General features: G+C 47.2%; 1 protein-coding gene across 2 annotated transcripts in view; it reads left to right on the forward strand.

The window, feature by feature from the left end:
• Nucleotides 1-20,440: 20,440 nt before the first annotated feature.
• The window catches only part of CMIP (c-Maf inducing protein), a 149,767-nt gene continuing 142,748 nt past the window's right edge, over nt 20,441-27,459 (forward strand). Inside the window, exons 1-2 of one of the 2 annotated variants that reach the window (XM_083752134.1) lie at nt 20,441-20,458; nt 20,913-20,999. In XM_083752134.1, the coding sequence (XP_083608260.1) occupies nt 20,456-20,458; nt 20,913-20,999 (90 nt within the window). In that variant the 5' untranslated portion in view covers nt 20,441-20,455. Of the gene's footprint in view, nt 20,459-20,912; nt 21,000-24,340; nt 25,634-27,459 lie in introns of those variants that run through there. The other variant, XM_083752132.1, reaches the window with a different exon arrangement.

Below are 27,459 nucleotides of genomic sequence, written 5' to 3' on the forward strand. Positions count from 1 at the left end.
AAACAGACCTGTTCTGTGGTAGCCCCTCACGGATGGAAAGCTCTTCCGGGGAAGGTCGCCTGGCAATGACTTTTGCCATCCATCGGGCTAGAATATTTTTGTTCTCCCGGGTAGCTTACAGGTGCTTAGCTTGTGCACAGATCCGACACTGATGGCAACCCTTTGGCATCCACTGCCTGAGGAGACATCTTTATGTTACTTCTAAAGCCCCAAACTGGGAGAAAGGCTGCAGAACATGCTACTTCTCTGGACATATACAGGAAGTTTGGAGCGAGCACAGCTGGCTAGGATATTACACTATTTCTGTGGAAATTGTCTCATTATTTGGCTGTTGATTATCTTTTCCTGGGATCTGACCAATGCTTAAATTGCATTGTTTCACTTTTTTAAAGAGCTGGGGGACGACGTTGATTTTCTTTTTTATTAAATCACACATACACAAAAACAGTGAGTGAGAAATTATGCACCCCTTTCCTTTGGGGTCCAATCAGAGCAACAATGATCAAGTTTGTAGTTACGTGTGTGTGTGTGTGTGTGTGTGTGTGTGTGTTCCCCACCCCCACCCCGTTCCATGTTCTTCCTTTGATCATCTTGAAAGAGAAAAGGACAAAACTCGGTGATGAAATGATCACTAGAGCAGAAATGTCAGCATGTCCTTGGCTCCTTTTTTAAACTTCTTATTATGAATGGAAATCCAAATGGTAAGATAAGAACATTTTACTTACTTACTTATTTCCTTACTTACCTATTGCATTTCTATCCCACTATTTTCTCCAAGAAGCTCAAGTACATGGTTTGCTCTTGTTCTCATTTTAATCTCAATATTAGGCTGAGAGACTGTGACTGGCCCAGGGTCACCCAATGAGCTTCATGGCCAAGTGGGGGTTTGAACCCTGGTCTCCCAGGTCTTGGTCCAACACTCTTACCACTATACCACATAAGAAGAGCCTGATGGATCAGGCTGATGACCCCATCTAGTCCAGCATCCTGTACTCACAGTGGCCAACCAGATGCCCATAGGAAGCGTGCCAGCAGGACCTAAGCACAAGAACCCCGTCCCCTCCTGCAGCTTCCAGCAACTGGTATTCGGCAGCAGACTGCAGTGCCTCCAGCCAGAGAGACAGGGTATAGATGGCTTGTGTAAGCAAAATAGAAGCAAAACTTAGATTGCAGTTGGGGCGCATTGTGTAACTGCCCACATTTTTAGAAGCAAGAGCAGCACAAGGGAGCGTTCTGCAGTACCCCTTCAGGTGTAGGTTACTAAGGGCTAAGGGCTCTAGTTATCTCCCGCTTGGACTACTGCAATGCCCTCTACATGGGGCTACCTTTGAAGGTGACCTGGAAACTGCAATTAATCCAGAATGTGGCAGCTAGACTGGTGACTGGGAGTGGCTGCCGGGACCATATAACACCGATCCTGAGAGATCTGCATTGGCTCCCAGTACATTTCTGAGCACAAATCAAAGTGTTGGTGCTGACCTTTAAAGCCCTAAACGGCCTCAGCCTAGTGTACCTGAAGGAGCATCTCCACCCTCATTGTTCAGCCCGGATACTGAGATCCTGCGCCGAGGGCCTTCTGGCGGTTCCCTCATTGCAAGAAGTGAGGTTACAGGGAACCAGACAGAGGCTTTTTAACACTTGATTGGGATTTGCCCAGAGTGGCTGAGGAAACTCAGCCAGATGGGCGGGGTATAAATAATAAGGGCAAGCACTTTTCACTGGGGAGAAATATACTGCGCTATCTGCATGCTGCACCCTAGCACAACTCATGACATTGCATCAGCCCCGGGACATTTTATGAATCAGAGACACAGCACTTTAATCCACTTGCATTCCATCCCTCCGTATGCAATGCCTGTCAGTTTCAGAACCACGCCCACATGGTTCTCCAGGTTAATGATTCAGGTACGTTCTAATCACACGGTATCTTTATGACCCCCATAACTTTAGTTTATCGGTGGAAATTATGGCTGAAACTCCATCATCCTCAATCCATGTTGATGAATGGTGAGCTGCTTACCTGGAAACTCACCTCTCCTTTTAACAATTTATCGTGCCTGATTGTTTCAGATGAGGTAAGAAGGAAGATAGCATGACACCTTATGTGAACCTCTCAAGATTTCATTTGAACTGGGGGCTGAGGCCAAGCATCTGCTTGTGACGGAAAGTTTCAATAGTAGGTTTTAGGTAGCAAAAACAAGGTTCAAATCCCTTCTCAGCCACAAATCTCACTGGGCTGGTCACTCTTATAGGCTAACCTACCTTACACAGCTGTTGTTGGGAATAAAATGGGGAGGAAAAACACATGCAGCTCTGAGTTTCTTGGAGGAGTATAGACAATCTTTCCATGAATTTGTTTAGCTAGAAAATCTGTGCTCTCCTTTAATAAGTTAATTCAATCAATGTCACAATAGACCAACTTTTCTGAAACCAGTGGGTTGTATCCAATTAAGCTCTACTCAGAATTGACCTATTGAAAGAAGGGGGCACAAGTTAGTTGTGTCCACTAAGTTCCAAAGGTCTGAGTAGGACTTTGTTGGATGGAACCCAACATTTTTAGCAGCCATTCTATGTGGTTGTACCCGATGGAGAGAAGGGAAGCAGGGTGACCCTCATCAGCTCCACTGAAAGACCAGCTCCATTTTATTCCTCCTCTCCTTTCAGGCTGGTTATTAAAAACTACTATATACTTTAAAAAATGTGTCAAGTTTGTTTTCTTCCCTCCTCCTTCCCTTTTCCTTTGGTGTGTCTTTTTTATTATAAGACTGTGGGTAGGGTCTGTCTTATTTTTTTGGTGGTGGGGAGTTCTTTGTTCACCTCAAGTTGAAACAAACTGCAGTAAAGTACACTATCCTTTACTATCCCAAAGGCATACATCCTGTACACAAACACAGCAATGGTGGGGGAGAGTAGTTCAGGAGTATGGTGTGTGTTACTTAAATTGCCTTCCATTGGGCCTGTCCACTTGGCTCTTGGAATGTTGGCCAGATAAAAATCTGCTCCTAGGACCACAAAAGGTTCCCCAGCTCTGGACTAAAGTGCCCTGCCAGTCAATTATGTAGCCCCAGTGATGCGGCAACTACCAGTTGGAAATATTCTCCTCATATTATCATTTAGCAAATTGGGGAGGTGTGTTGTGTGTGTGGTTTAATGTATTACAGTATTTTAATATTTTGTTGGAAGCCACCCAGAGTGGCTGGGGAAGCCCAACCAGATGGGTGGGGTATAAATTGTTGTTGTTGTTGTTGTTGTTGTTGTTGTTGTTGTTACGTGCTGGGTCTAAGATTGGAACCAGTGACAGCCTGATTTGCAGCCCAGTCTCTTTGCTGCTTTAGTAGACCATGCCTGGCAAGTCGTTGCAGAATTTCTCAAAAGGGTTTCTGATTCTGCCTTCCTCCAATCCCCCACCCCAATCCCTTTGTACCTCTTTCTTCAAAAGCCAGTTGCGAAAGTGACTTACTGTATTTTTTCCTCTATAAGACTCACTTTTTCCCTTCTAAAAAGTAAGGGGAAATGTGTGTGCGTCTTATGGAGCGAATGCAGGCTGCGCAGCTATCCCAGAAGCCAGAACAACAAGAGGGATTGCTGGTTTCACTGCACAGCGATCCCTCTTGCTGTTCTGGCTTCTGAGATTCAGAATATTTTTTTTCTTGTTTTCCTCCTCCAAAAACTAGGTGCGTCTTGTGGTCTGGTGTGTCTTATAGAGCGAAAAATACGGTAGTTCCAGATGAATGATTTGCGTTTACTGTCTTCTGGCCACGAAGAGTTACGGAGGCTTGCTGGCCTGTATGACTGCCATCATTCCTTTGACATGTTTACTCCCTTTGCAAGTCAAAACAAGTTTCTCTCTCTGCTGGCTTGCTCTCTGTAGCCTTCATAGTTATCAACCCTGATGCACTCGTCACTATTGTCCATGGCCAATTAGTATTTACGCTTTTCTGATGCTGTGAGAAGCATAAAACCCCATGATCATGATAAGCGGGAGAGGCTTTGAAGATAATGCTTGATAAAGTCTCTTCTCTTAATGCAGAGGGAGGGAGGGGAAAGGCCTACAGAATGATTTTAAAGGTGCCCCAGAGTCAAACTAATAAGACCAAAACCAGCTGAAAACTGAATGTGAAACTACCACGGAACAATTGCCCGTGGTTTCCAACAAATGGCATTGAGAAGCATACTATCTCCAGCCGTGGAGGTAGAACAGAATCACCATGGACTGCTAACCTTGACAGCTGCGTTCTCCCTTCGTTGTTGTAGGTCGTTGGAAACCACGGGAGGGGAGAGTGGTGCTGTGCTAGGGCTCTGCTTGCCAGCATCCCATAGGCATCTGGTTGGCAACTGTGAGGATGCTGGACTAGATGGGTCACTGCCCTGATCAGTCAGGCACTTACTTACTTACTTACTTACTTACTTACTTACTTACTTATTAATTAATTATTGCATTTACACCCCCACCCTTTTTCCCCTCCAAGGAGCTCCAGGTGCCATACATGGTTCTCCCCCTCCTCATTTAATCCCCACAACAACCTTGTGAGGTAGGATTGAGCTGAGAGGCAGTGACTGGCCCAGGGTCACCCAGTGAGTTTTGTGGCCCGCTGGGAATTCAAACCCTGCCCTCTCGTCTCCCAGCCTGATACTCTTAACCACTACACCACTCTCATGTCTTTATACTAAGCACAGAAACAACATAGGAGATGTAATAGTGCATTTTAAAGATTAAAATTCTGACTATACCATCATAGCTGACTTTACCACCATAGCCCTGCCGCTGGTTGTGCAAAAGCTAAAATCTTCCCCTTAGCGTTGATGGGCAGCATTGAGCACCCTTATGTCGTCCCAGTAGATCATGCTGACCCCTTAAATACGCCTGAAAGAATTTGAGTACTGTACTGCAAAGAACTGTTAGCCTGGATATGTTTGCCTTGCATGCATAACACCACACCCCTCCTTCCCCTCTCCCACAATCTAAGCTTCAGTGGCCAAACTTGTTTCCTGTTGAAAACAATGCTCTGAATCATACTTCTGAAGCAACAGTAAAGCGAAAGCCCCGGGGGGGGGTCTTGTTTGCATATCAGTCCACCTCCCAGCCTTTGCATCTAGATGGGATACAAGTATGCCAGGGGTGGGGGGGCCCCTTCAGCCCAAGGGCTGCATGCCAGTGCTGGGTGGGGATGGAGGCAAAAGTAGGCGGAGCAACAAATACACATATTACTGTTGTACAGTAGTCTAGTTTCTACACACTGCACTCTATCCTCCATCCAGACAAGCAGAAAGCTGTATCAGAGTTCAAGGACAAATTGCAGCCAGGCAAAAGGGTGCAAAGCAAGGTCAACAGAAGGTGTGGCTGAGGAGGGGGAGTTGAATGAGGAGACTCTTGAGAGCTAGACAGAGAGGACTGGAGGTTCCCTAAACATGTTGTATACCTTGACTTCCGGCATTTCATAGACTGAAGCAGGTACAATAAGTGAGAGCTGCAACATAATTTTGCAGTATAAAGTGCTCCTGCTTTCCAGGAATTCCATTCCACCACTCACTCCTATTTTCCTCCCGTAAACCCTTTGGGCCTCTAGAGGTTGCTGAACCCAGCAAGCATGGCCAGTAGCTAGGGACAATGAGAGTTGCAGCAAAGGTTCCCCACACCTACCCATGACTTCTGATACCTCCATCTTTTTTCTTTTTTTGTGTGTGAATGGTGGTGCTGTTTTAGTTACACAAACAAAGACCTCATGCCAAGGATCACTTCCCAACCCCCGACCGCACTATTACAAGTTGCAGAAGGCTCTGTCCCACCTGCATTATGAGTTTACTTTGTCAACACGTATCCTCCACTGATTTCAAAGCTCAGGGGGTGTTTGTTCATCTGGGGAATGATATCTTGGCAGTGGTGGGTGTGTGTGGCAATTGTCATACAATCTGTTATCCACAGTTCAAAATGTACCTCAGCAGCCAGCTGTGGAGTGCGTGAAAGGGCAGACTGTGCACTGCATGGTTCCTTGAGGTTTATGTGTGTTCATGTGCATGTATTGCCATGGATGTGTGCTACTCACAAAAGGCCTCTGTCCTCCCACTAAATCTCTTAGCTTCTAGGTCGGAGTAGGGAAACCTGTAGCCTTACAAAAGTTGTTGTTGGACTCCAACACCTATCAACCCTAGCTGGCATGGCCAGTGGTCAAGGATGATGGGAGTTGTAGTCCAGCAGCGTCTGGAGGGAAACCCTGTTGCACAGGAGCTGGGAAAGGAGCTAACTCTAGAGGCCCTGTGGGCAACTCTATAATTTTATGTTTCTAGTTGTCTCTGCTTGTCACTGGATCTGGCTCCATCTGTCCTATCCTGTGGTTCCCAAGCAACTGTCATGCCATCTCTGACAGTGGAGTTAAAACACAGCCATCATGGCTGTTAGCCTGTGACAATCTATCATCCATTAAATTTATCTGATTTTAAAGGCATCCAAGTTGGTGGATATATATGTATATATATTAAAGCATCAGGCAGCAATTCAGACAAGTTTGTTCTAGATCCCAGAAGGATGCAGTTAATCACTATGATCATGTATTTATTACAGTGACTAATTACACTTCTAAATATTCCACCCTTTGCATTCTAAAAGTGCCCCTAGCTACCGTACCCTTTTATGCGCATCGGGAGGTGGGAGCAGAAGCACTTTGCTTTAAGAATGTAACATGTATGTTATGTTAGTGCATATATTTGCAGATATTGATTTTTAATTATAGTGAATTTGATGGATATTGGAAGTGTACATTCTATCCTATTGATGCATAAGACTATGTCTACTGATGGAGCAGATGTTATTCTATGATTCTTAAGCCTCCCTTGTGAGAAGGAAGTTGGAAAGAAAATGCTGGGCTTTTTAGTCCTTGGAATCAACCAACAAAGTCAGTTATTACGTTTAAAAGGAACCCTAAATTTATGGGATGAAATATACCTTATTTTTCGCTCCATAAGACACACCTTTTCCCTCCTAAAAAGTAAGGGGAAATGTGCGTGCATCTTAAGGAGCGAATAGAGACGGGAGGGAGGCGGGAAAAGCCCCCAAGAGTCGCATACACACTCTGTGCGGCTCTTGCGGGCTTTTCCCCGAGGAGGGAGAAGGGCAGTCTGTCACTGATGGGCTGTCCTTCTCCCACCTCGTAGAAAAGCCCGTAAGAGCCGTGCACCCTTTAAAGACCGCGTGGCTCTTGGGGGCTTTTACCCGAGGAGGGAGAAGGGACTGACATGGCCAGTCAGTCCCTTCCCTTCTGGGGAAAAGCCTGCAAGCACCGCACACACGCTCCACGCGGCTCGTGAAAGGGAGCGCTGAGCAGAGCCTGGGATGCATACAGGCTCTGCTCAGTGCTCCCTTTAAAAAATTTTTTTTTCTTGCATTCCCCTTCTAAAAACTAGGTGTGTCTTATGGTTGGGTGAGTCTTATGGAGCGAAAAATACGGTACAGTGGTACCTCAGGTTAAGTATTTAATTCGTTCCGGAGGTCTGTACTTAACCTGAAACTGTTCTTAACCTGAAGCGCCACTTTAGCTAATGGGGCCTCCTGCTGCTGCTGCGCCACCGGAGCACGATTTCTGTTCTCATCCTGAAGCAAAGTTCTTAACCTGAAGCACTATTTCTGGGCTAGTGGAGTCTGTAACCTGAAGCGTATGTAACCTGAAGCATATGTAACCCGAAGTACCACTGTAGTTTAATTCCCATGCCCAATTAGCAAAGCAAAAGGATGTTGGAGATGCAGTAATGAAAGCTGGCAGCATAAGAACCTAAGGTGAGCCTTCTGCATCAGACTAATGTCCCACCTAGCCCAGCATCCTGTTCTCACAGTGGCCTGCAGGAAGCCTGCAAGCAGGAGATGAGCACAACAGCCCTCTGCCCACCTGCGATTCCCAGCAACTGGTATTAATCATTAATACTAAGCAACACGTAAGTGCCAGAGATGAGCAAAAGGTTACGGAGCTTTCCAGAAAAAATATACTCCTGCCATGCTCGTTGCTGAGATCAGAGTCCAGGAATCATTATGCAATGTCCAGAAACGCGCTTGACTGACTTTCATCCCTAGGTTGCTAATCCTCTCGGGATTTCCACACTACTTCCCCACCAGAAAGAAACTGATCTGGTTTCTGTTAGGTCTTTCCGAGTTCTGCCTGGCATACATATCAGCCAGAGCTGGAATTGGTTTAATGGGAATCGCCTGCCTCTTTGTCAAAAGCAGGAAGGCTCAGAGAATGCGTGTGCTGTTTGGATCCTTTGCTAGAGCAAGGAACACGAGGGAGAAACTCCGACTCGTCCCAGGAGAAAGAAATATGCTGTTCTGGCTCCTGCCCTCAGAGACACAGTACAGTGGTACCTTGGGTTAAGTACTCAATTCGTTCCGGAGGTCTGTACTTAACCTGAAACTGTTCTTAACCTGAAGCACCACTTTAGCTAATGGGGCCTCCTCCTGCCGCCGTGCCGCTGGAGCACGATTTCTGTTCTCATCCTGAAGCAAAGTTCTTAACCCGAGGTAATATTTATGGGTTAGCGGAGTCTGTAACCTGAAGCGTATATAACCTGAAGCATATGTGTCAGGGTTTCAGGGACAGAGAGCGAGGGGGAGGGGTCCCAGGGTGACGAGGAAGAGGACGACGATGACCCGAGGTTGTCAGTGAGTCCGTCAAGTGAATCCGAGGATTCCCAAAAGGGAGCCCCCCTGGTCAGGCCAAGGGGCAGTAGGAGAGGAAAAGGTGGAGCAGTACAAGCCTCTTAAGCTGGTGCAGGGGCGGGACTGACTCAGAGGGGACTTCAAACATCTGAGGGTAACAGATGCTGAGCCACGGAGCTTGGATGTAACGACAACAATGTTCTTCAATAAAACCTTTTGTATATAAGTTGGACTGGATTTTGGTCTCTTGTGAGCTGGGACCACGGGTGGCTCTGACAGTAAGTCCCCTCACAAAGAACGCAAAATTTTTTTTTGCAAAGCTCACAAACGGTGACAGCCATGAGTGCGGAGGATCAGCTGACAGCACTGCGAACTACAGTTTCCGAACTCACCGCTGCAGTCCTTGCGTCTCAGAAGAAGCATGACGAAATGGAGAAGCGCTGCCAGGACCTGCAAACAAGGTGGGAGCGTGCAAACAGGGAAGGGTTCCCAGGGTCCAGATCAGAGGGCATTGGACTTGGAAGGCGGGGGGGCAGCCTAGTCACCCACTTCGATGGGAACCTGAAGCACTACCCCAGTTTCAGAGCAGACGTTTTGTATGCATTACACTTGCTTCGTCATGACTTTAAAGATGAGGAGGAGAAAGTGGGGTTTATTGTTTCTCACTTGCATGGGCCGGCCAGAGACTGGTTGCGCAATTTGTGGCGTGAAGATGGTCCTGCCCGCCGCGATTCTGATGAATTCATTAAAGCGATGGATGCCTGCTTCCAGTCAACCGTAGATTTGGATCTTGCACGCATGGAGATATTTGGACTGCGGCAAGGCAAAGCCACTGTGCGTCAGTACCATTCCAGATTTTTTGCTTTACTGACTGCGTTACGCTGGGAGAAAGACTGCACACCTGTGAGGGATTTGTTCTGGGAGGGTCTCAGCGGTCCCATAAAGGACGAACTTGCCAGGGGAGACAGACCTCAGACCCTGGAGCAGGTGGTGCAGAGGGCTCTGGCGATTGGCATACGTCACGAGGGACGTCCTTGGCACAATGAGGAAGAACGTCAGGTGCTTCCACCAGCGAGGACGTCTTCTTTCATCCCCAGAGAGTTCAGTCAGTCACATCCCTCGCCGCTCGGGAGGCAGGGGGAGGAGCCGATGGAACCTGGTGGTGCTAAGGCTCAAGCAACAGCCAGAGCCCCAGTTTCCGGTGCAGTAAAGGCGAAGCCTCCTAGAGGGACCAGGAAGTGTTACATCTGCGACAGTGCACTGCACATGGCGAAAGAGTGCCCCCAGAGGCTCCAGAAACACACTGCAGCTTTAGCGACGGTAGCTGCAGAAGTGATCCAGGAAGAGGAACCTCAGGGAAACGACAATGCCTGGCTGCAAGCAGAATTGCTGGGGCTCAGCCAGGCGAATCTGTAGAACAGTCCCCAGCGTCTTTGCAACCCACAGACCCTTTACCACCCAAGCCAGCGGTGCAGCTCACTGCAACACTTCAGTTGCCAAATGGGACCACCCTAGAAGTGCCCCTCACGATCGATTCGGGGAGCAATGCCGATTTCGTGGGGATGCAATTCGTCAAGCAGCATCGCATAGCGCTTCTGCCCGCCACAACGCCTCTGAACGTAGTCACAGTGGATGGCAGGAAATTGCTAGGAGGGCAAGTTGTGCAACAGACACCTCCCATGGTGATGCGGATAGGAGATCACCGAGAAGTCATTAGCTTCAATGTCACCCAACTGTCTGACACGCCTATAGTATTAGGCATGAGTTGGCTGGAGAAACACAGTCCTACTGTAGCGTGGTACCAACGCCAGATCACCTTTTGCTCATCGTACTGTGCTCAAAATTGCATCCAGTCCTGCCAGGAGGAGGGGGCTGAGCACCAGCTGCGACTTGGCATGGTGCAGGCAGTACCTAGCAAGTACGAAGGGTTCCTGGAGGTTTTCTGCGAGAAGGAAGCTGACCAGTTGCCGCCCCACAGACCTTATGATTGTGCCATCGACCTGGTGCCGGGGGCGCAGTTGCCGACTGCAAAACTGTATTCCATGTCTGAGGACGAGATGCAAGAGCTCAGGGAGTTCATAGAGCACAATTTGAAGCGTGGATTCATCCGGGAATCGAAAGCAGTGGGGGGCAGTCCTGTGTTCTTTGTAAAGAAGAGGGACACGCCCCAAAAAAGACTCATTGTGGATTACAGGTTCATAAACAGTATGACCAAGCCCAAGGCCTTCCCCATGCCCAAGATAGCTGATCTCCTAGCAACCGTGAGGAAGGGGAAGATCTTCACCAAATTGGATCTGCGTGGAGCGTATAACCTCATACGCATCCGGGAGGGCGATGAGTGGAAAACGACCATGTTCACGCCTCTGGGCACGTATGAATACAGAGTTATGCCGTTTGGTCTCCAAAATGGATCTCACGTATTCCAAGCCTTTATGCATCACGTGCTAGCGGGACTCCTCTACAAGAAATGTGTGTGTTTCCTCGACGACATCCTGATCTTTTCGGAGACGGAAGAGGCCCACGAGAGGGACGTAAAGGAAGTCCTGCAAAGACTACGGGAGAACAGGCTCTACGCCAAGTTAGAGAAGTGCCAGTTTGATGTGACGGAGGTGGATTTCCTGGGCTACAAGCTGTCCGACAAGGGGCTGGCCATGGACAGCGTCAAGGTCCGCGCGGTGTTGGACTGGAAGAGCCCACGCAATCGGAAGGAAGTCCAGAGATTCGTCGGCTTCGCCAACTTCTACCGCAAATTCATCAGAGGTTTTGCAAAGGAGACAGCAGCGATCACGGACACTCTGAGTTCCAAGAAGAAGAGGTTCGTGTGGACGGAACAGGCGGAGCGCTCTTTTCGGAAGCTTAAAAGCCTTTTCGCCTCCGAGGAGCAACTGCTGCACGTGAATCCAGGCAGGCCCATGCGAGTGGAGACCGACGCGTCAGACAGGGCGGTTGGAGCTGTACTCCTGCAAGAAGATCCACATGGAAACTGGAGACCCGGTGCCTTTTACTCCCGAAAGCTCAGCAAGGCGGAGCAAAACTACACCATATGGGACAGGGAGCTGTTAGCCATTCACGCAGCTTTCAAAGCGTGGCGACACTTCCTCATAGGAGCCAAGCACACAGTACAGGTCCGCACGGATCACAAGAACCTAGAGTATTGGCGCACGGCGAAGCTCCAAAGCCAGAGACACATGCGCTGGGCGGAATTCTTCGCGGATTTCGACTTTCGGATAGAGTACATCCCAGGAGATTCCAACGTTATAGCCGATGCGCTATCCAGGAAACCGCAATATCTCGATGAAGCGGCGCCAGTAGCAGCCAAGCACATTTTCGCACCGCAGGCGTGGTCGTGCGCTGCCATCGCAGTAGATCTGGACGCGGTGCGACGCGCGTTGCAAGTGGATCAGTTCGCACAGTCCAAAATGGAGGAGTTGCGCAGAGGGGTGCAGAGTGGAGAAGAGTTCCAACTGCGCGACGGACTGCTAACTCGCAAAGGTGCCCTCTACGTGCCAAGCGACGAGCTTCGCGCAAAGGTTCTGCAGCAGTTGCACGACGCCCCCAGTGCTGGCCACTTCGGTAAGGAGAAGACAATAGAACTGGTGGCAAGGGACTTTTGGTGGCCCCGGATGCGCGGAGAGGTAGCGGATTACGTCGCCAGGTGTGACACTTGTCAGAGGTTCAAGCCAGTACACCAGAAGCCAGCGGGGCTGTTGGAACCGCTGGAAACGCCACAGCAACCGTGGGAGAGGGTAGCCCTGGACTTCGTTACTGACCTGCCCAGCTCCAGAGGGAAGACAGCGGTACTGGTGGTTGTGGACCTGTTCACCAAGATGGCGCACTTCATTCCGTGCGCAAAGGTGGCGACGGCGGAACAGACTGCCAAACTCTTCATTGATCACGTGTTCAAGGTGCATGGGCTGCCGCAGTCCATCCTGTCCGACAGGGGGCGCCAGTTTGTTTCCAATTTTTGGCAGAAGCTTTTAGGTATCCTGAACGTCAAGATCAACCTTACGTCGGCGAGACACCCACAGACCAACGGCCAAGCTGAGAGGGTCAACGCGATCATGCAGCAGTACTTGAGATGTTACGCCAATCAGCGACCCGCAGCTTGGGTGGACTACCTGCCGATGGCAGAGTTTGCCTATAACAACACGAAGCACGCGTCCACGGGGGTGACGCCGTTCTTCGCGAACAACGGTCGGCATCCCAGAACCTTCCCGGGGTTCGGGGCACCGAGAGAGGGGGTGCCGCAATAAGCCGACCAGTTTGCAGCGGAGCTGCAGGAGGTGCACGAAGAGTTGCGGAGACATTTGGAGCTGGCCAAGCAAGCATATAAGGTGCAGGCAGACAAAAACAGGAGAGCGGGGGAGGAGATCCAGGTGGGGGACTGGGTGTGGTTAGCCGCCCAAGCCATGCCAGCCAAGTCGTTGGCCAAGAAGAAGCTAGGGCACAGGCAGTTAGGGCCGTACCAAGTGGAGGCTAAGATCAACCCTGTAGCCTTTCGTCTAGCCCTCCCCGAAGGTTCCAGAGTGCATCCGGTATTTCATAGGTCGGTGCTCACCCCCTACAAGGCACCGCACAGGTTTCAGGAGTCTGAATCAGTCCCGCAACTACACACTAAGTCACAGGAGAGGGAGAGGGCGCCTAGGGCCGAACCACTCAACGAGGTCACAGAAATCCTGGACTCGAGATGGGGGGAAGAGGGGGTAGAATACTTTCTAGCCACAGAGGGCTCTCCAGCCAGTGCCAACGGTTGGGTGCCGGGCTACGCTTTAGACGAACCTCTTCTAAAAGACGAGTTCCATGCCCTTTTCCCGCATAGACCCATGCCAGCCGAGTACTTTGATGACTGGCTCTTTACGCCCACACTCTCGGGCAGTACTTTCCGGGGTTTTTCTTCAGCCGAGGAGAGAACGCCAGAATCTAGCCCGCCCAGGGGATCGTGCTCAGGGGTGGACACAGAAACCTCCTATTGGTGGGACGAGCAACCAGAGGAGGACTGGCGCAGGAAATGGCTGACGGGACCTTGGCCGGCAGCACCAGACGAGGTACCAATGGAAGAGGGAGAAGAGAACACTTTGGGTCAAGAACCCGAATTCGAACACTCATACACCGAACTGCAAGCAGAGGATATGGAGGTACACAACCTGTATCCTGCATCCACCTCCGAAGAGCTGCAGCTCCTACAACCTGCACCCGATGGGCGGGAGGGGGGAAGGGGGGGCTTCGAGGGGGGGATGGATGTCAGGGTTTCAGGGACAGAGAGCGAGGGGGAGGGGTCCCAGGGTGACGAGGAAGAGGACGACGATGACCCGAGGTTGTCAGTGAGTCCGTCAAGTGAATCCGAGGATTCCCAAAAGGGAGCCCCCCTGGTCAGGCCAAGGGGCAGTAGGAGAGGAAAAGGTGGAGCAGTACAAGCCTCTTAAGCTGGTGCAGGGGCGGGACTGACTCAGAGGGGACTTCAAACATCTGAGGGTAACAGATGCTGAGCCACGGAGCTTGGATGTAACGACAACAATGTTCTTCAATAAAACCTTTTGTATATAAGTTGGACTGGATTTTGGTCTCTTGTGAGCTGGGACCACGGGTGGCTCTGACAATATGTAACCCGAGGTACCACAGTACTTGGACTCCCGACTCGAGGAAACCTGAAAGCTTTACCCTAGGAATCAGCACACAGCCTGAACCTCAGCTCAGAGCGCAGAACACACAGTTCAAAGGTCCATATGCAGAGCTATAGAATATCTTCCCAATAGCTGACACGCCTTTCCCATTCCACTTTTAAAGAGTGGGGCAGAGTACATCATTTGTATGGTTCTTATGCTTAAGCAAGAAGACTAAGCTGCGAGCAAATGCTTCTTTGGCAGTTGCTAAATCTGTGCACGCCAGTGCAAAGAGCAGCACCAGGGCCTGAGTCCAGTTCTCTAGCTGCCTCCATCCATTGGCCAACCAGCTTTTCAGCTCCCTTGGGAAGATCATTCTCTGAAGAAGGGTAGAGACTGACTCAACCAACTTTTCCCTCATGGTGTCCTGTGATGGCAGGACAGAGCCCCATCCCTCTCACTGCCTGAACTCCAGTCCTGGGGTCCTCCTCACAGACAGGTCCTGCCCTGCCATTCTATCACAGTTGACAGCACAGGGTCAAAGATGCATACTCCTTTCATTTGTTAATTGTGCATTGCAAATGAAAGAATCAACATACATTAGGGTAATGTTTTACTTATATCTGTATTTTTTCTTATTTACACACAATTAAGGGCTGCAGCAAAAAAAAATTGTATAGAGTGCTCCTGTTCAGGGTTCCAGCCAGCCACAACCTGTTCCAAAATATCTTATTCCATTTTCCTCCTCCTCGACTTTTCCACCCTGTCAGTCATCCAGCATTCCATGCCCACAGAGGACTTTTAGTCTTCTTTGTGCTATTTTTGAGTTTCGGCCCTGCTCCCTTAGGGCTTTGCCCCAAAATATTGCTTGTACTTTGGGTTCCCCTGACCCTGCTGATACCTCTTTTGTGCATAGGTAGTGCCATTTTTGCTACATAAGGAACCACATTTGGCAAATGGGTTCACAACCATTCTGTAGACCAAGGATTGCTGAACTTTCTGAGCCAGTGGGCACATTTGGAATTTTGAGGAAGTGCTGTGGGAGCCAGTTACAAAATGGCTGCCATGGGGCATTTAATAACACAAAATGGCTGCCATGGGTGCATGGCATGATGGCTGCCACATCCAAAAGAAGCAGGATGACACAATTGAGGAGAATGCTCACACTCCGCTGCCCTATCAAAGGTGGTGGGGGGACACCTACGTCAGTCACTGCACACTCACTCACTGAGATAACCTCTCCTCTGTGTAGGACAGATAAGAAAGTGGGCATCCAGTCCTGGGATCCAATGAAATATGGGCATGTTTAAGGTGGGGTGTCCAATTTAGGAGAGGCTGAACCAGTGAGAACAGGAGTCTCTCATGTATTGTAGACTTTTGAGGAGAAATATCTATCTGGCTCAGTTCATTCTTCTATTATCCCAGTGAGATTCAGCTGATTTCACAGCAACTAAAGCTCCTCACAATCTCAGGCCTTCTGTGGAGGCCATGATCCACAGTATGACATCATCTTGTAAAGCTAAGCTGTGAGGAGTGGTGAACCTTTCTGTCATAGCACCAGTCATGGAATTCCATCCCTAAAGTGACTCATTTGATTTTGCTTACCTTCCAAAGCAGGATGGAAAACTTATTCTTCAAGGATGGCACTTGTTAAATATTTGTGCCATGTTTCTGTATTTTAATATTATTTTGTTGTGCCTGTGCATTTTCCTGATATTGGTTTGCTTCACTAGAAACAATTATGCTTTTCTCAGTAAAACAGGAAGTGGCATTAAAATGGCTGTTCTGTAGACCCTCTTTATTATCCAGCAATGCCCTTCTTTATATTCAAAACCCTTCTGCCATATTTATTATTAAGGACATCTATTCAGCAAAGTTCTCCTGAAATGTTAATTAAATGTTTTCTCTTTGGATGTTCAGTTCATGTTATTGTTCCATGTTCAATGTGGCTGGGATACTTAAGAGTGAATTACCCTCTAATTAATCAACTGACGTCTTTTGTAACGGGGTGTGTGTGTGTGGTGTGTGTGTGTGTGTGTGTGTGTGTGTGTGTGTGCTTTAATTGCTTGTTTTCTTTCATTTCCCTCCTTTTATTTCTTATATAGTGAAATAGCATAATTTTGTTTCAGGGAAAAGGGGGGCAAAGCAAGGAAGCCGGTAACTAAAGCACACACAGGAAGACTGATGGGGAACAGCAGCTGACTAATTAAGGGGCAATTCATCACTAAACCTGCAGCTGTACTAATCAATAAACAATAAAACAAGCCGAACCTGCAAACAGAAAGCTTTTGGTTACAGGCAGAGTAGCCCTTAAAAGCTTCAATAGCACTTTGCTTGTTGACACTGGACAAACTGCTCTAGTTGTATTTTTTTACAACCCCACCAATCACCACAAGTCAGGTCTGAAAAGAACACAAGAGGGCCACACAGAAAACAATGGACTGTAGAAATTTGGCAGTGATGTTATCTGACTCTCAGCAAAAAGTGGATGAACAACGGATGCTGATTCCAGAGAAGTGAAGATGCAAACGATGTGTTGAGAAAAATTGGCTAAGATTACTACAAGAGCGACCTGCAAAAGCATTTCATGTACAATTCTCCCCCACCCCTGCTTTTCCTGCTCAGAGTTGCAGACAGCAAACCATGCTCTCTACCATGACACTATATGGAGGGCACCATTTTGATTACCTTTGTTTTATAGTATCCTTCAGTTCCTCTCTGCCTCTTCTGGGTTCTGCTGCAAGCCTGTCCTTAGATTACAGTTCTGGCTTTTTGGACCTGGGCCAGAAACTGGCCTCTCAGTAGTGATCTGTCTTTAAAATGTGACAAGGAAGCCAGTGCTAACTACAGAACCCTGAAAAAGAGCCCTATGCACCATGTTAATCTCCCCAGTGTATTGGTAAGTAACAGTGGACTTCGCTATACAGCTGCAAATAACAACTTTTTAAGTGTGTTGTAAAGTGCATTATACTAATGTGACACTAGATGGCGATGGTGAGCTATGCCAAATTCAATATATTTTTCAAAAGGTTTTTTTTAAAAAAAGCATTTTCACAGCGTTTTTTTATATGTGTGGAGATTCCACCAGTGACCCGGTTGCCATGAAGCTATTGTAGTGGCTCCACTCTACCTGGTGAGTCACTTCTGACCCGCCTGATGTGAAACCATGTTGGTAACATGTATTCTTGCAGAGTACCTGCAATTTTTTTCTTTTTAAAGGTAGGAGTGATTGAAAGAAGAAGCTGGGGGTTAGGGAGCCCCAAACCACCCAGATACATTCCATCAAGCTCCACCCACTGCAATGCATGTTATGGCTGAAAGAATGGGAACATGTGGAAGCAAATTCACCAAACATGCACACAGAGAAAATCAGATAGGAATGTCACGCTTGCATATCTGGAAGCACACTAAAACAAATACACACGGGTTCTGCTATGCTATGCATACAAAACTTCAGTTTTCTGCATGTAAAGGATTTCTACCCTATTATCACTGTAAAAGTTTCTGATTCAGGTATCTGAACACTAATCAGTGAGCAGTTTTTCAGCACTTGGAAAGATTCTCCAGCCTAGTGCAATCTTGGGAAGCACAGTCAGAGAGAGAGCATTAGATGGACAGGAACACCTTGGTTTTCTCTGGAGGGAATAATGGAATTTGCCAGCTCAGGATACAAATGCTTGCCTTACGAACTATCTCTTGTAAACCGATTACTGTATGTGCACATAGCAGGACCTGGGTCTAGTGAAAAAACACCAGTACTATAGCCTTGGAAGGAAGATGCCATAGGACTTCCTGTTGGAAGGAGGAAATAGGCACTAAAGGCCAAGCACAAGGGGTGGAAAGGCTCAGCCACAATTCCCTTGAAAGGTTGATCACAGGAGTCTCCATTAGTCAAGAGGGCTTGTGGGAGTGTGAAGTACGGTACTTTATTATCCTTCTGGCTTTAACCTAAGAGTCTGCAAACTCTGAAGAACTTAAATAAACCACCCAGCCCCACCACTTCCTCCTTCTTCATCCAAAGATTTTGTTTTGAATGGAATCAAACCTTCTGAAATGCTCTTAAGCTATTGGGATCTATTGGTGCTACAGAACACAGATTTTCTGTTCCATGTTCCTTTGGCTCACCTTTTGGCATGGGCTCTCAAGAAGCCACATTTTGATGTAAGGTCTTGGGTGCCTCATAACATATGTGAGGGACCAACCTTATTCTTTAGTCAGAATTCTACCCCAGCATGTTACCGCAATGCAGAATACATTTTCAGCAAGTTAAGAACCAAAGCCAAAAGCGACAGCAACATTTCTCTGTGGTTAAATGCAGAAGTGTCCCAGCTCACTTAGATGGTAAGTGGGTGGTGTTGGTGGTCTGGCTTTAACAGAAAAAGAAGTTTGCAGGTGAGGAGAGGAGGGCTTCCTCACATGCACAACTTACCTCCCCATAGCTTCAGTTCCCATTAAGCTGGAGGTTGCAGACTGACTTGTAGACACAATGGCTGATCTCCATTTTTTACAACATAAACCCCAATTGTTACACAAACAGTTCAAACGTATTTTTCTTCTTCTTCCCCCACTACCTGGAGTTGGGTCATGCATTCAGATGTTTTCCAAATTTGCCAGTCACATGCTTAAGTGATATCAACTCAAATTTAGTATACAAAATATTTTTTGTCCCATAGGACGCTCCGTCCCATAGGACGCACTTAGTTTTTTGGGACCAATTTTCCCCCCTTTATTTCCCCCCCAAAACCAGGTCGGGGGAACCAAACCAGGTCGGGGAACAGTGGGATGGCGGCGCTGTGCCTCCCCGCTGTCCCCCGAGCTTGTGGGGCTGGCTGATGTCTGCCTGAAGCGCGGGGCGTTCTGCTTCAGCGCGCCCCGCACTCCGGGAAGCAGGATAGCAGCCTAGAATGCCCTGCGGGAGTTCCCGCAGGGCTCCCCAGGCTGCGGATGTGTTCCCGATGCACCGGGCGCACTGCTTTCAGCGCACCCCGCGCTCCGGGCGGCAGGCTGCTATCCGCAGCCTAGGGAGCCCAGCGGGAACTCCCGCAGGGCTCCCCAGGTTTGCTGATAGGTTCCTGAAGCCTGGAGAGTGAGAGGGGTCGGTGTACACTGACCCCTCTCGCTCTCCAAGCTTCAGCGAAAGCCTGTATTCTCCCCATAGGACGCACACAGATTTCCCCTTCATTTTTGGAGGGGGGAAAGTTCGTCCTATAGGGCGAAAAATACGGTAATTTTGGTCTCTGGTTTCCAAAGAAATTGTTTCAATTGCTAAGGAGTCAATTCTATCATTTCCCCTTCTTGCTCTCCTTTAATAATATGGTTATATTAAAATATTTAGTAATCTTTTTATTGGTTGCTGCATCCTTATCCATCATACAAACATGGGGTAAAATTCAGGACTTGGACCTTATGCTTTGGTACAAGAACGTTTTGAATATTTCAATTTTGGAAAAAGTTACACTCCATCTTTGAACATTGCTAGGCACAGCTACACTGGATACTTCTTATGTAATTGGTGAAATTTTATTTTGTACATGAACAAACACCACTTACAAAAGCAACTTAAACTGGATTCCCGTAAAATCTGGAATGCTTGAGTAATTATTACTATTTTATTACAAAATACGACATCTGATTTGTGCCACCCATCATTCCTGTCGTTCCTATTGGGTTTTTGTTTTCCCCCTCCTTTCCCTTTTCTTTGTATAATACAGTTTATATTACTCTGAAATCAATACAAAAGATTGTAAAAATTTTTTAATTTACCAAATCAAGAGATGACAGGGTTGCACATGGCTGGAAGATGAGTTACACACGTTGAGTGGTATTTTTGTTTCCAGTATTTCAGTAAGGCAACGTTTAGAGGAAGAACAGTGGTCAAAAGGCTCACCACAGATACCGGCTTCCTATGCCTTTTTCTGCAATGGTTGTGACATACCCTGATGCAAAATGTAAGAAAATCAGCTTGTGAGGCTGGGATTTTTGCTTGGTTACTGCATTTCAGCAAACCCACACAGATGTCTAAACTGTCTCAGGTGAGCACTTTCCCAACCCAAAGTAACTAGGTCAGAGGTAGCAAACATGTCGCCCTCTAAATGTTGCTAGGCTACAACTTCCACCACCCTGACCATTGGTCATACTGACTGGGGCTGATGGCAGTTTGGTCCAACGATACATGGAGTGCATTAGCTATGCTTGAACTGTGCAGTCCTGCCAAATGGTGAGGTAAATTTCTGCACACATGTCATAAAAACTTACCTATCTGTAGTAATTAATGAGTGTGGGAAATTCCGGAAAGAACGCTGTGTTTTGTCATCAGACAGTCTCCAAATTTTAAGTTTAACATACTTTCATTTAGATATACATTAATTTCATTTTACTTGATGTTTAAAAGGAGGGTTATTTGTTTGTTTGTTTTAATGGGCCCATTGTGATTTGCCAAGGAAATCTGACATCTGAAGTTTGTTTTTGCTGCACATGGTGTTATTTGCATCTGAGTGAGGGTGGGCCCAATACATTATGCCACTTGAGACCAAAGAGACAATGGCACCCACCCACCTCCTCTACTGCCTGAGGAGACTGGAAGCGGCCCCAGCACCCTGAAGGGGGTGGGGGATAAAAATGAAGGGCAGAGAGGAGCAGGTGGTATCAGCAGTTGCCCTGCTCTTCTCCAGGTGGCAGTGCAGAAGGCAGCGAGTGGAGTGCTCCTCAGGGGCCTGGATCTGCCACCTCATCCAGCTGTCCCCATCCTGCTTCCCAAGGTAAGAAAACTATTCAGGCCTAGCCAAATTATCTCATGTGAAGGAATATGCGTGACCATAGTGATCAGTGATTGTCTCACCCCTTATGTACCCAACTGATCCCTGTGCTCAGATGCCATCTGATCAGGAGGTCTGTTCCACATAATATAGTTGCTGCCTTAGACTGGACTTAACCATCCAGGGTCCTTTACCTTACCTTTTACTTTTAGGAGCCAAGCTTCAGTGTTGAGGCACCTGCCCTTTCGGATTCCCTCACCTTGAAAATTAGTCAGGTGCTGTCTCTGTAGTCTTTTTGGCACCCACTGAAGACCTTCCTCTTTTGACAAGCCTTTTAAATGGATATCTTTCCCAGTCTGCATCTGTACTGGAATTGTTTTAAAGATCTTTTTGTTTCATTGTTTGTTTTATGTCACCCTGGGCTCTTTTAGAAGGGCAGGATATAAATTTAATCAGTAAATAAACAATGGTGCCCCTCATTCATATGTCTCAAAGTAGCTGACAGGAAAATAAAGTGAAAGCCAATGTGGTTAGAGTGTTGGACTAGGACCTGGGAGACCAGGGTTCAAATCCCCACTTGGCCACGAAACTCACTGTCCCTCAGTCTAACCTGCCTCACAGGTTTGTTGTGGTGATTAAATGAGGAAGGGGGAACCATGTACACCACCTTGAACCTCTTGGGGGTGGGGGCGGAAAGCTGGGATATAAATGCAATGATAAGCAAGCAAGCAAGCAAGCAAACCAACACAATATACAAAATTTAAGACAAAGATTAAAACGTGAAAATATAAACATTAGAGCAACATTCATAGTGCACAGGCCTGCTGAAATAAAGCTATTTTCATCTGGCATCTGAAATGGTGCTAGCTTGTTTTCTAATGTAACGGAGTTCCATTGGGCTGGACCAACTGCACTAAAGGCACAACTCCTTGTTGAGTCTCTTAACCACACTTAGAAATGGAGAAGAATGTAGTGGGAGGAGTGGGAGGCCACTAATAGCATTCCTCCAGCTACTGACTTGGAACGTATGGAGTAAGGTGCTCCGTATAGTTTATTGGGCCTAAGTTGTTCAGGGCTTTGTTTTTTTGTTGGCATCTGTCTCGAGAGAAAATGGAAGAGTGCGCCATCGGTGGTAAAGTCACACTGTTGTAGAGTGACAGCACCTGCTAGGCCAGTAGGGACTGATATGTGAGAGAGACACATTTTATTGCAGCTAGGGCAAATGAAGGTGTTCGCTTTCGGTGGTGCAGATGCACCATGGCGTTTCTTCTCTCTGTGCTCCTCCCAGTGGTCATTTCTCCTCTGGTCATTGCTGCGAATACACAACCTGCGAATACACAACCTGTCTGCAAGGGATTCCCACACTGCAGGGTCAATGTTCCCAGCCTTCATGTCACAGACATCTTTATAATGCAGTTATAAAGGGCTTTGTACACAAGCACAAAACCAAGTCTAAAGAAACACATCAGAGGGCAACAGGTTGTAGAAGGCTGATATGAATCATATAATCATAGAGTTGGAAGAGACCACAAGGGCCATCGAGTCCAACCCCCTGCCAAGCAGAAAACACCATCAGAGTACTCCTGACATATGGTTGTCAATAAGATCTCACTGACAATCACTGGAGAGCCAGTGTGGTGTAGTGGTTAAGAGCGGTAGTCTTGTAATCTGGGGAACCGGGTTCGTGTCTCCGCTCCTCCACATGCAGCTGCTGGGTGACCTTGGGCTAGTCACACTTCTTTGAAGTCTCTCAGCCACACTCACCTCACAGAGTGTTTGTTGTGGGGGAGGAAGGGAAAGGAGACTGTTAGCCGCTTTGAGACTCCTGAAGGGGAGTGAAAGGTGGGATATCAAATCCAAACTCCTCTTCTTCTTTCAAAAACATTTTCCCCCACTACACCCTTTTCCATGGAAACATGTTATGTTTGGGAAATGCATTATTTCATAAAATTGATCAGTAGCAAAATGAATGAGCAAAATTCAAGTCAAATTTGGCAGCTGTTATGGAAGCACATATATTTATATGCACGGCTCTTCATTCATGCTAACATCAGTATGTTAACAGCTTTCATTGTCTTCATGCTTTTTTTCCTTCAAAAAGGGGAAGTTGTAATGAGTTGTCATGTCCTAAAAATAGTTCCCATGAGGAGTTCTGAATTTGTTTTGACTATAACATGTAAATCAGAGTTGGGAAACCTCTGGCACCCCAAATGCTGTTGGATTCTAATTCCCATCAACCCCTTCTAGCATGGCCAATAATTGAGGATGATTGGAGTTGTAATCTAACAACATGTGGAGGCCCACAGGTTCCCCATCCCAAATTTAAACCATACTGGACAGTGGATCTGTATTATCCATGTGTGCTTTAACACCTTGGTGTGTATACCACTTTAGTTTTGCTTGTTAGTCTGCATTTGTTTTAAGGTTTTGTTTTTTAAAAAAAGAAATCTTAAATATTTTAAAATCCAGCATGACATGAATTTGGAATTTATTTTATGTAAGCTGCCATGTATATTTTTGCAAAAATGTGGGAAATAATAATTTTACATATTTATTTGGTATTACATTGGATTAATGTAAGCTGCCTTGTGCGCTTTCTAAAAAGGCAGGGTCTAAAATATAATATTTTGATTTTTACATGAGGCTTATTTGGTAATTGTATTATTTGTAAATTGCCTTGTGCATTTAAGTAAAAAAAGGGGTAATAAATAGTATTTACTAGTACCACTATTAGTACTACTAATGGGTTGCATTCAGCTAAGTCCTACTCCAAGCAGACCTGCTGAAATTAATGAACCTAAGTTAGTCACGTTTAACTAACTTCAGTGGGTCTATTCTGAGTAGGACTAGCATTTAATATGGCCAATAGTAATAGTGATTAATAATATGACTGATAATAATGCTTGCTGATTTCATATAAAATATATAAAACATTTATAACCCACCTTTCCATTCAAACAATCAAGCTGATTATTACAACAACCGTAAAAAAAGAAACTCACATTAAAAAGCACCCTCCCACACAAGGTGAGAGATGATCTTCTTATAATTTACATTTTATTATAATTTAACAACAATAATTAAGAAAAGAAGACCACGATTCAACACTCCTTCCCCCCGCCCGCCCGCCGCGCCTTCCTTTTTTTTCCTCCCAGAGGAATGGTTCCCCTCCATCTATGCCCCTGAGCTTGCACCCCCCCGCCCCACACACTTTGCGGCGCGCGTGCCACAGAGCTTCCGCGCACCCCCGCGGCGCTGACCCCCCTTTCGCCCCCAGTCTGCCTTAAGAGAGAGAAAGAGCAGCAGCCCTGCAAAGCGGCTCTTCCAGCTGGCATTGACGTCAGAGCGGGCCGCACATGACCGAGGGGACCAATCAGGCGAGCCTCCGGAGCTGCTCCCGCAACAATCTTTCAGCGAAGCTCGTGTCTCTTCCTTGCCCAGCTGCAGGAGGAGCGGCGGCGGCGGCGGCGAGGAGGAGGAAGAGGCGGCGGCTCCACGCGCCTTTCCTCCCTTTCCCACACCACGCGCACCCATCCACCCGTCTATCCTGACGCGCGCCCAGCCAGCCCTTCCCTCCGTCCCCCGCAACGCGCGTCTGTGGAGCCCGTTCAGACGTGCACGGCAAGAACAAGGAAGGAGCCGGGGAGACAGAAACCTTTCCCCTATTTCTACTCGCCCCCCCCCCACGGCCCCGCGCCTCCCTTCCGCTGCTTCCACTCGCACAAAAGAGGATTCCCACACCCTCCCTCTCCTCGCCTGCCTTTTGGATGAAGCCTGCCTTTTGTCTCCGGCTTCCTGTGCGTCGGGATCGACCTTTCCTTTCCAGCATGGATTTGGGAAACTGAGCAACAAGATCCTCCGCCACCCCCTTCCCCACCCCCGCAGCCCCACAGACCACGGTCAGAAAACAGAGAAAGGGAGGCGAGGATCAAAGCGGCAGCAACAGCGACGCAAGGAAAAAAAGAAGCTTCAATTTTTGAAGTTTCCAATAAGGATTTCTCTCCCCGCTGGTCGCTTCCTCTTTGTGCGCGCGCGCGCCCGCCCGTCTATTGGGTTTGTTTGGTGGTGCTTTTTTTTTTTTTAAAGGGGGGTGTTGCTTTTCTCACCCCTCCTCCTCTCTCTTGCTCTTTTGTAGGGGGGTAGAAAAACCCCTGGATTTTGTATATGTTTGTGTGTTTTTCTACGTTTTTAAATTTCCTGGACGATTTCGGGGGAGGAGGTGGGGGGGAGAGCAAGCAAGCGAGTGGTGGGGAGGGGTGGGGAGCCAAAAAATACCCCAGAGGGTAATAATAATAATAAAACAAAGAAGCCGAACGGACCGTCTCCCTCTTAAAGCTGTGATGGATTTCAGTAGCAGCTGCGGTGGTGGAGGAAGCGACCATAGACAGATCGAGGAGAGCAAGCCTTTGCTGGGCGAAATGTCTGCAACGGAAGGGAATAAAATGGGGGCCGCGCTGTGCAGGCGAGGCGTCCACTGCAGTGGGATGAGATATAAGCTGCTTCAAGAAGGAGATATCCAGGTTTGTGTCATCAGGCACCCCCGGACATTCCTCAGCAAGATCCTCACCTCCAAATTTTTGAGGAGGTGGGAACCTCATCACTTGACCCTGGCGGATAACAGCCTCACGTCAGCAACAGTAAGTAACACGTTTCTCTCCTCCTATGTGAGAGCTGCCTTCTCCCCCTCCCCCCTGCTCCAAAAGAATAGGATTCTCTCCTTTCTGGGAAGGGAGGGATCTCTCTGTGTGTACTGTATTCACAATCTCGATATTGAAGCGTCGACTTCGTTCTCCCCCTGAGATGTGGTGTCAGGCGAAAATGGTAGCAACGGATGTCCACCCACCCACACGAATGATTATTGGGTTGTGTATCGGGAGGTTGTGCAAACCTTTCTTTTATAGAGGAAATGTTTCCATGCAGCCTTAGCTGCTCTAAGTGGTTTTGGCTATCTGTCCATGGGACTTGTAAATGTGGGAATCTCAAAATAATAATGCAGTTTTTTTCCTTTTAAAATCGGTTTTTGTACATTGCACGCCAAATTTTTAAAATAATGCAAAATTTAAAAACCTGCGAGTGCATATGCATGGAAAAATCTGTCTGATCTTATCTAAAGACCAAAACATAAGAGGCAACACTTAGCTGAAGATTGTTTCTACCTTAGGCCAAGTTAATAAAATAAAATCTTACAGAACTCTTCCTGCCCTTGAGCAACTGGGATATCTGATGTTAATGCAGGTTGATGAAGTCTTGTCTTTTAATGACTCTTTTTTTCCTGAGCATATTTGTTAATGAGAATTAGCCCAAAGTAACATCTCATGGTGGAAGGTTGTGTTTTTGGTCTACCGCACCCCCCTCCAAGTACTGCATCTATTTTTCTTTTTAAAAAAACCTTAACCTTTGAAATAATAAAGTGTGCATTGGTTTAGAACTGTGATGTGAAATTAAAGTTGACTTGAAAACCAAACAAATAACCTGTAGAGGAAAACTGTAACCCTTTATATGTCTGTTTATAGGTAAGCCTCATTATTTTCAATGGGACTTACTCCCAGGTAAATGTATGTAGCAGTGCAGCTGAAGATAATGTATTGAATGTGGAAAGGCATTGTATAGTTTGAATGGATTGATAGGACTTTTGTAATGTTGCTGTGCTGTGCAGTACTTTTACGATAAGTGGTAAAAGTGATTTGGGCCTTGACATTGGTTCTAGGTTTCCCCCCCCCCCCACACACAGCTTGTGTTTATTCTATCTCTGACCCACCCCCATTATGGATAGCACAGGAATTTAATTCACCATCTCCCTCCTCTCCCCCATCTTTCATTGAGGATTAGTCAGGATAAGGAAGAGAAACTACAACAGAAAGGTGCATTTCTTCTCCAAAACTTCCTTCTGCTACACATGCTCCATTGAGATGAATGGAAGAATGGAGCCTCTCCCATTCATTAGAACAAAGCTTGCCTAACTGTGAGTCCAAGAAGCCCTTCCCCATTTTTATAGCATGGCATGCTGTAGATTGTATGTAATGTAAAAATTTGGTGCATATTCCATACAGCTAAGCCAACATCGTAAATCCATGCCATTCAACCTTTCTTTATTATTACTACTTTTAAAAAAATTCTTTTTTGCCCACCTTCCCTCCAAGGAGCTCTTAGTGATGCACATGGTTCCCTCCCTATTTTATGCTCACAACAACCCTGTGAGGTAGGTTAGGCCGAGAGACAGTAACTGGTGCTAGGTCACGAAGGCTGCCCATGCATGGGAGCTGCAGAGTTACAGTCCCCCAGCACCCTTAAACTACAGCTCCCAGGATTCTTTGGGGAAAGTAATGTGCTTTAAATGTACAATGTGTATGCAGTCCCAGTGAGCTTTGTGGCTGAGTGGAAAAGTGAACCTGGTTCTTTCTAGGCCTAACCCTCTAGCCACTACAGTCACACTGGCTTTTCATTTCCACTTCTGACTCACACA

Source organism: Podarcis gaigeae, assembly GCF_964106915.1.
Source record: "Podarcis gaigeae genome assembly, chromosome: 8".
Lineage (NCBI taxonomy): Eukaryota > Metazoa > Chordata > Lepidosauria > Squamata > Lacertidae > Podarcis > Podarcis gaigeae.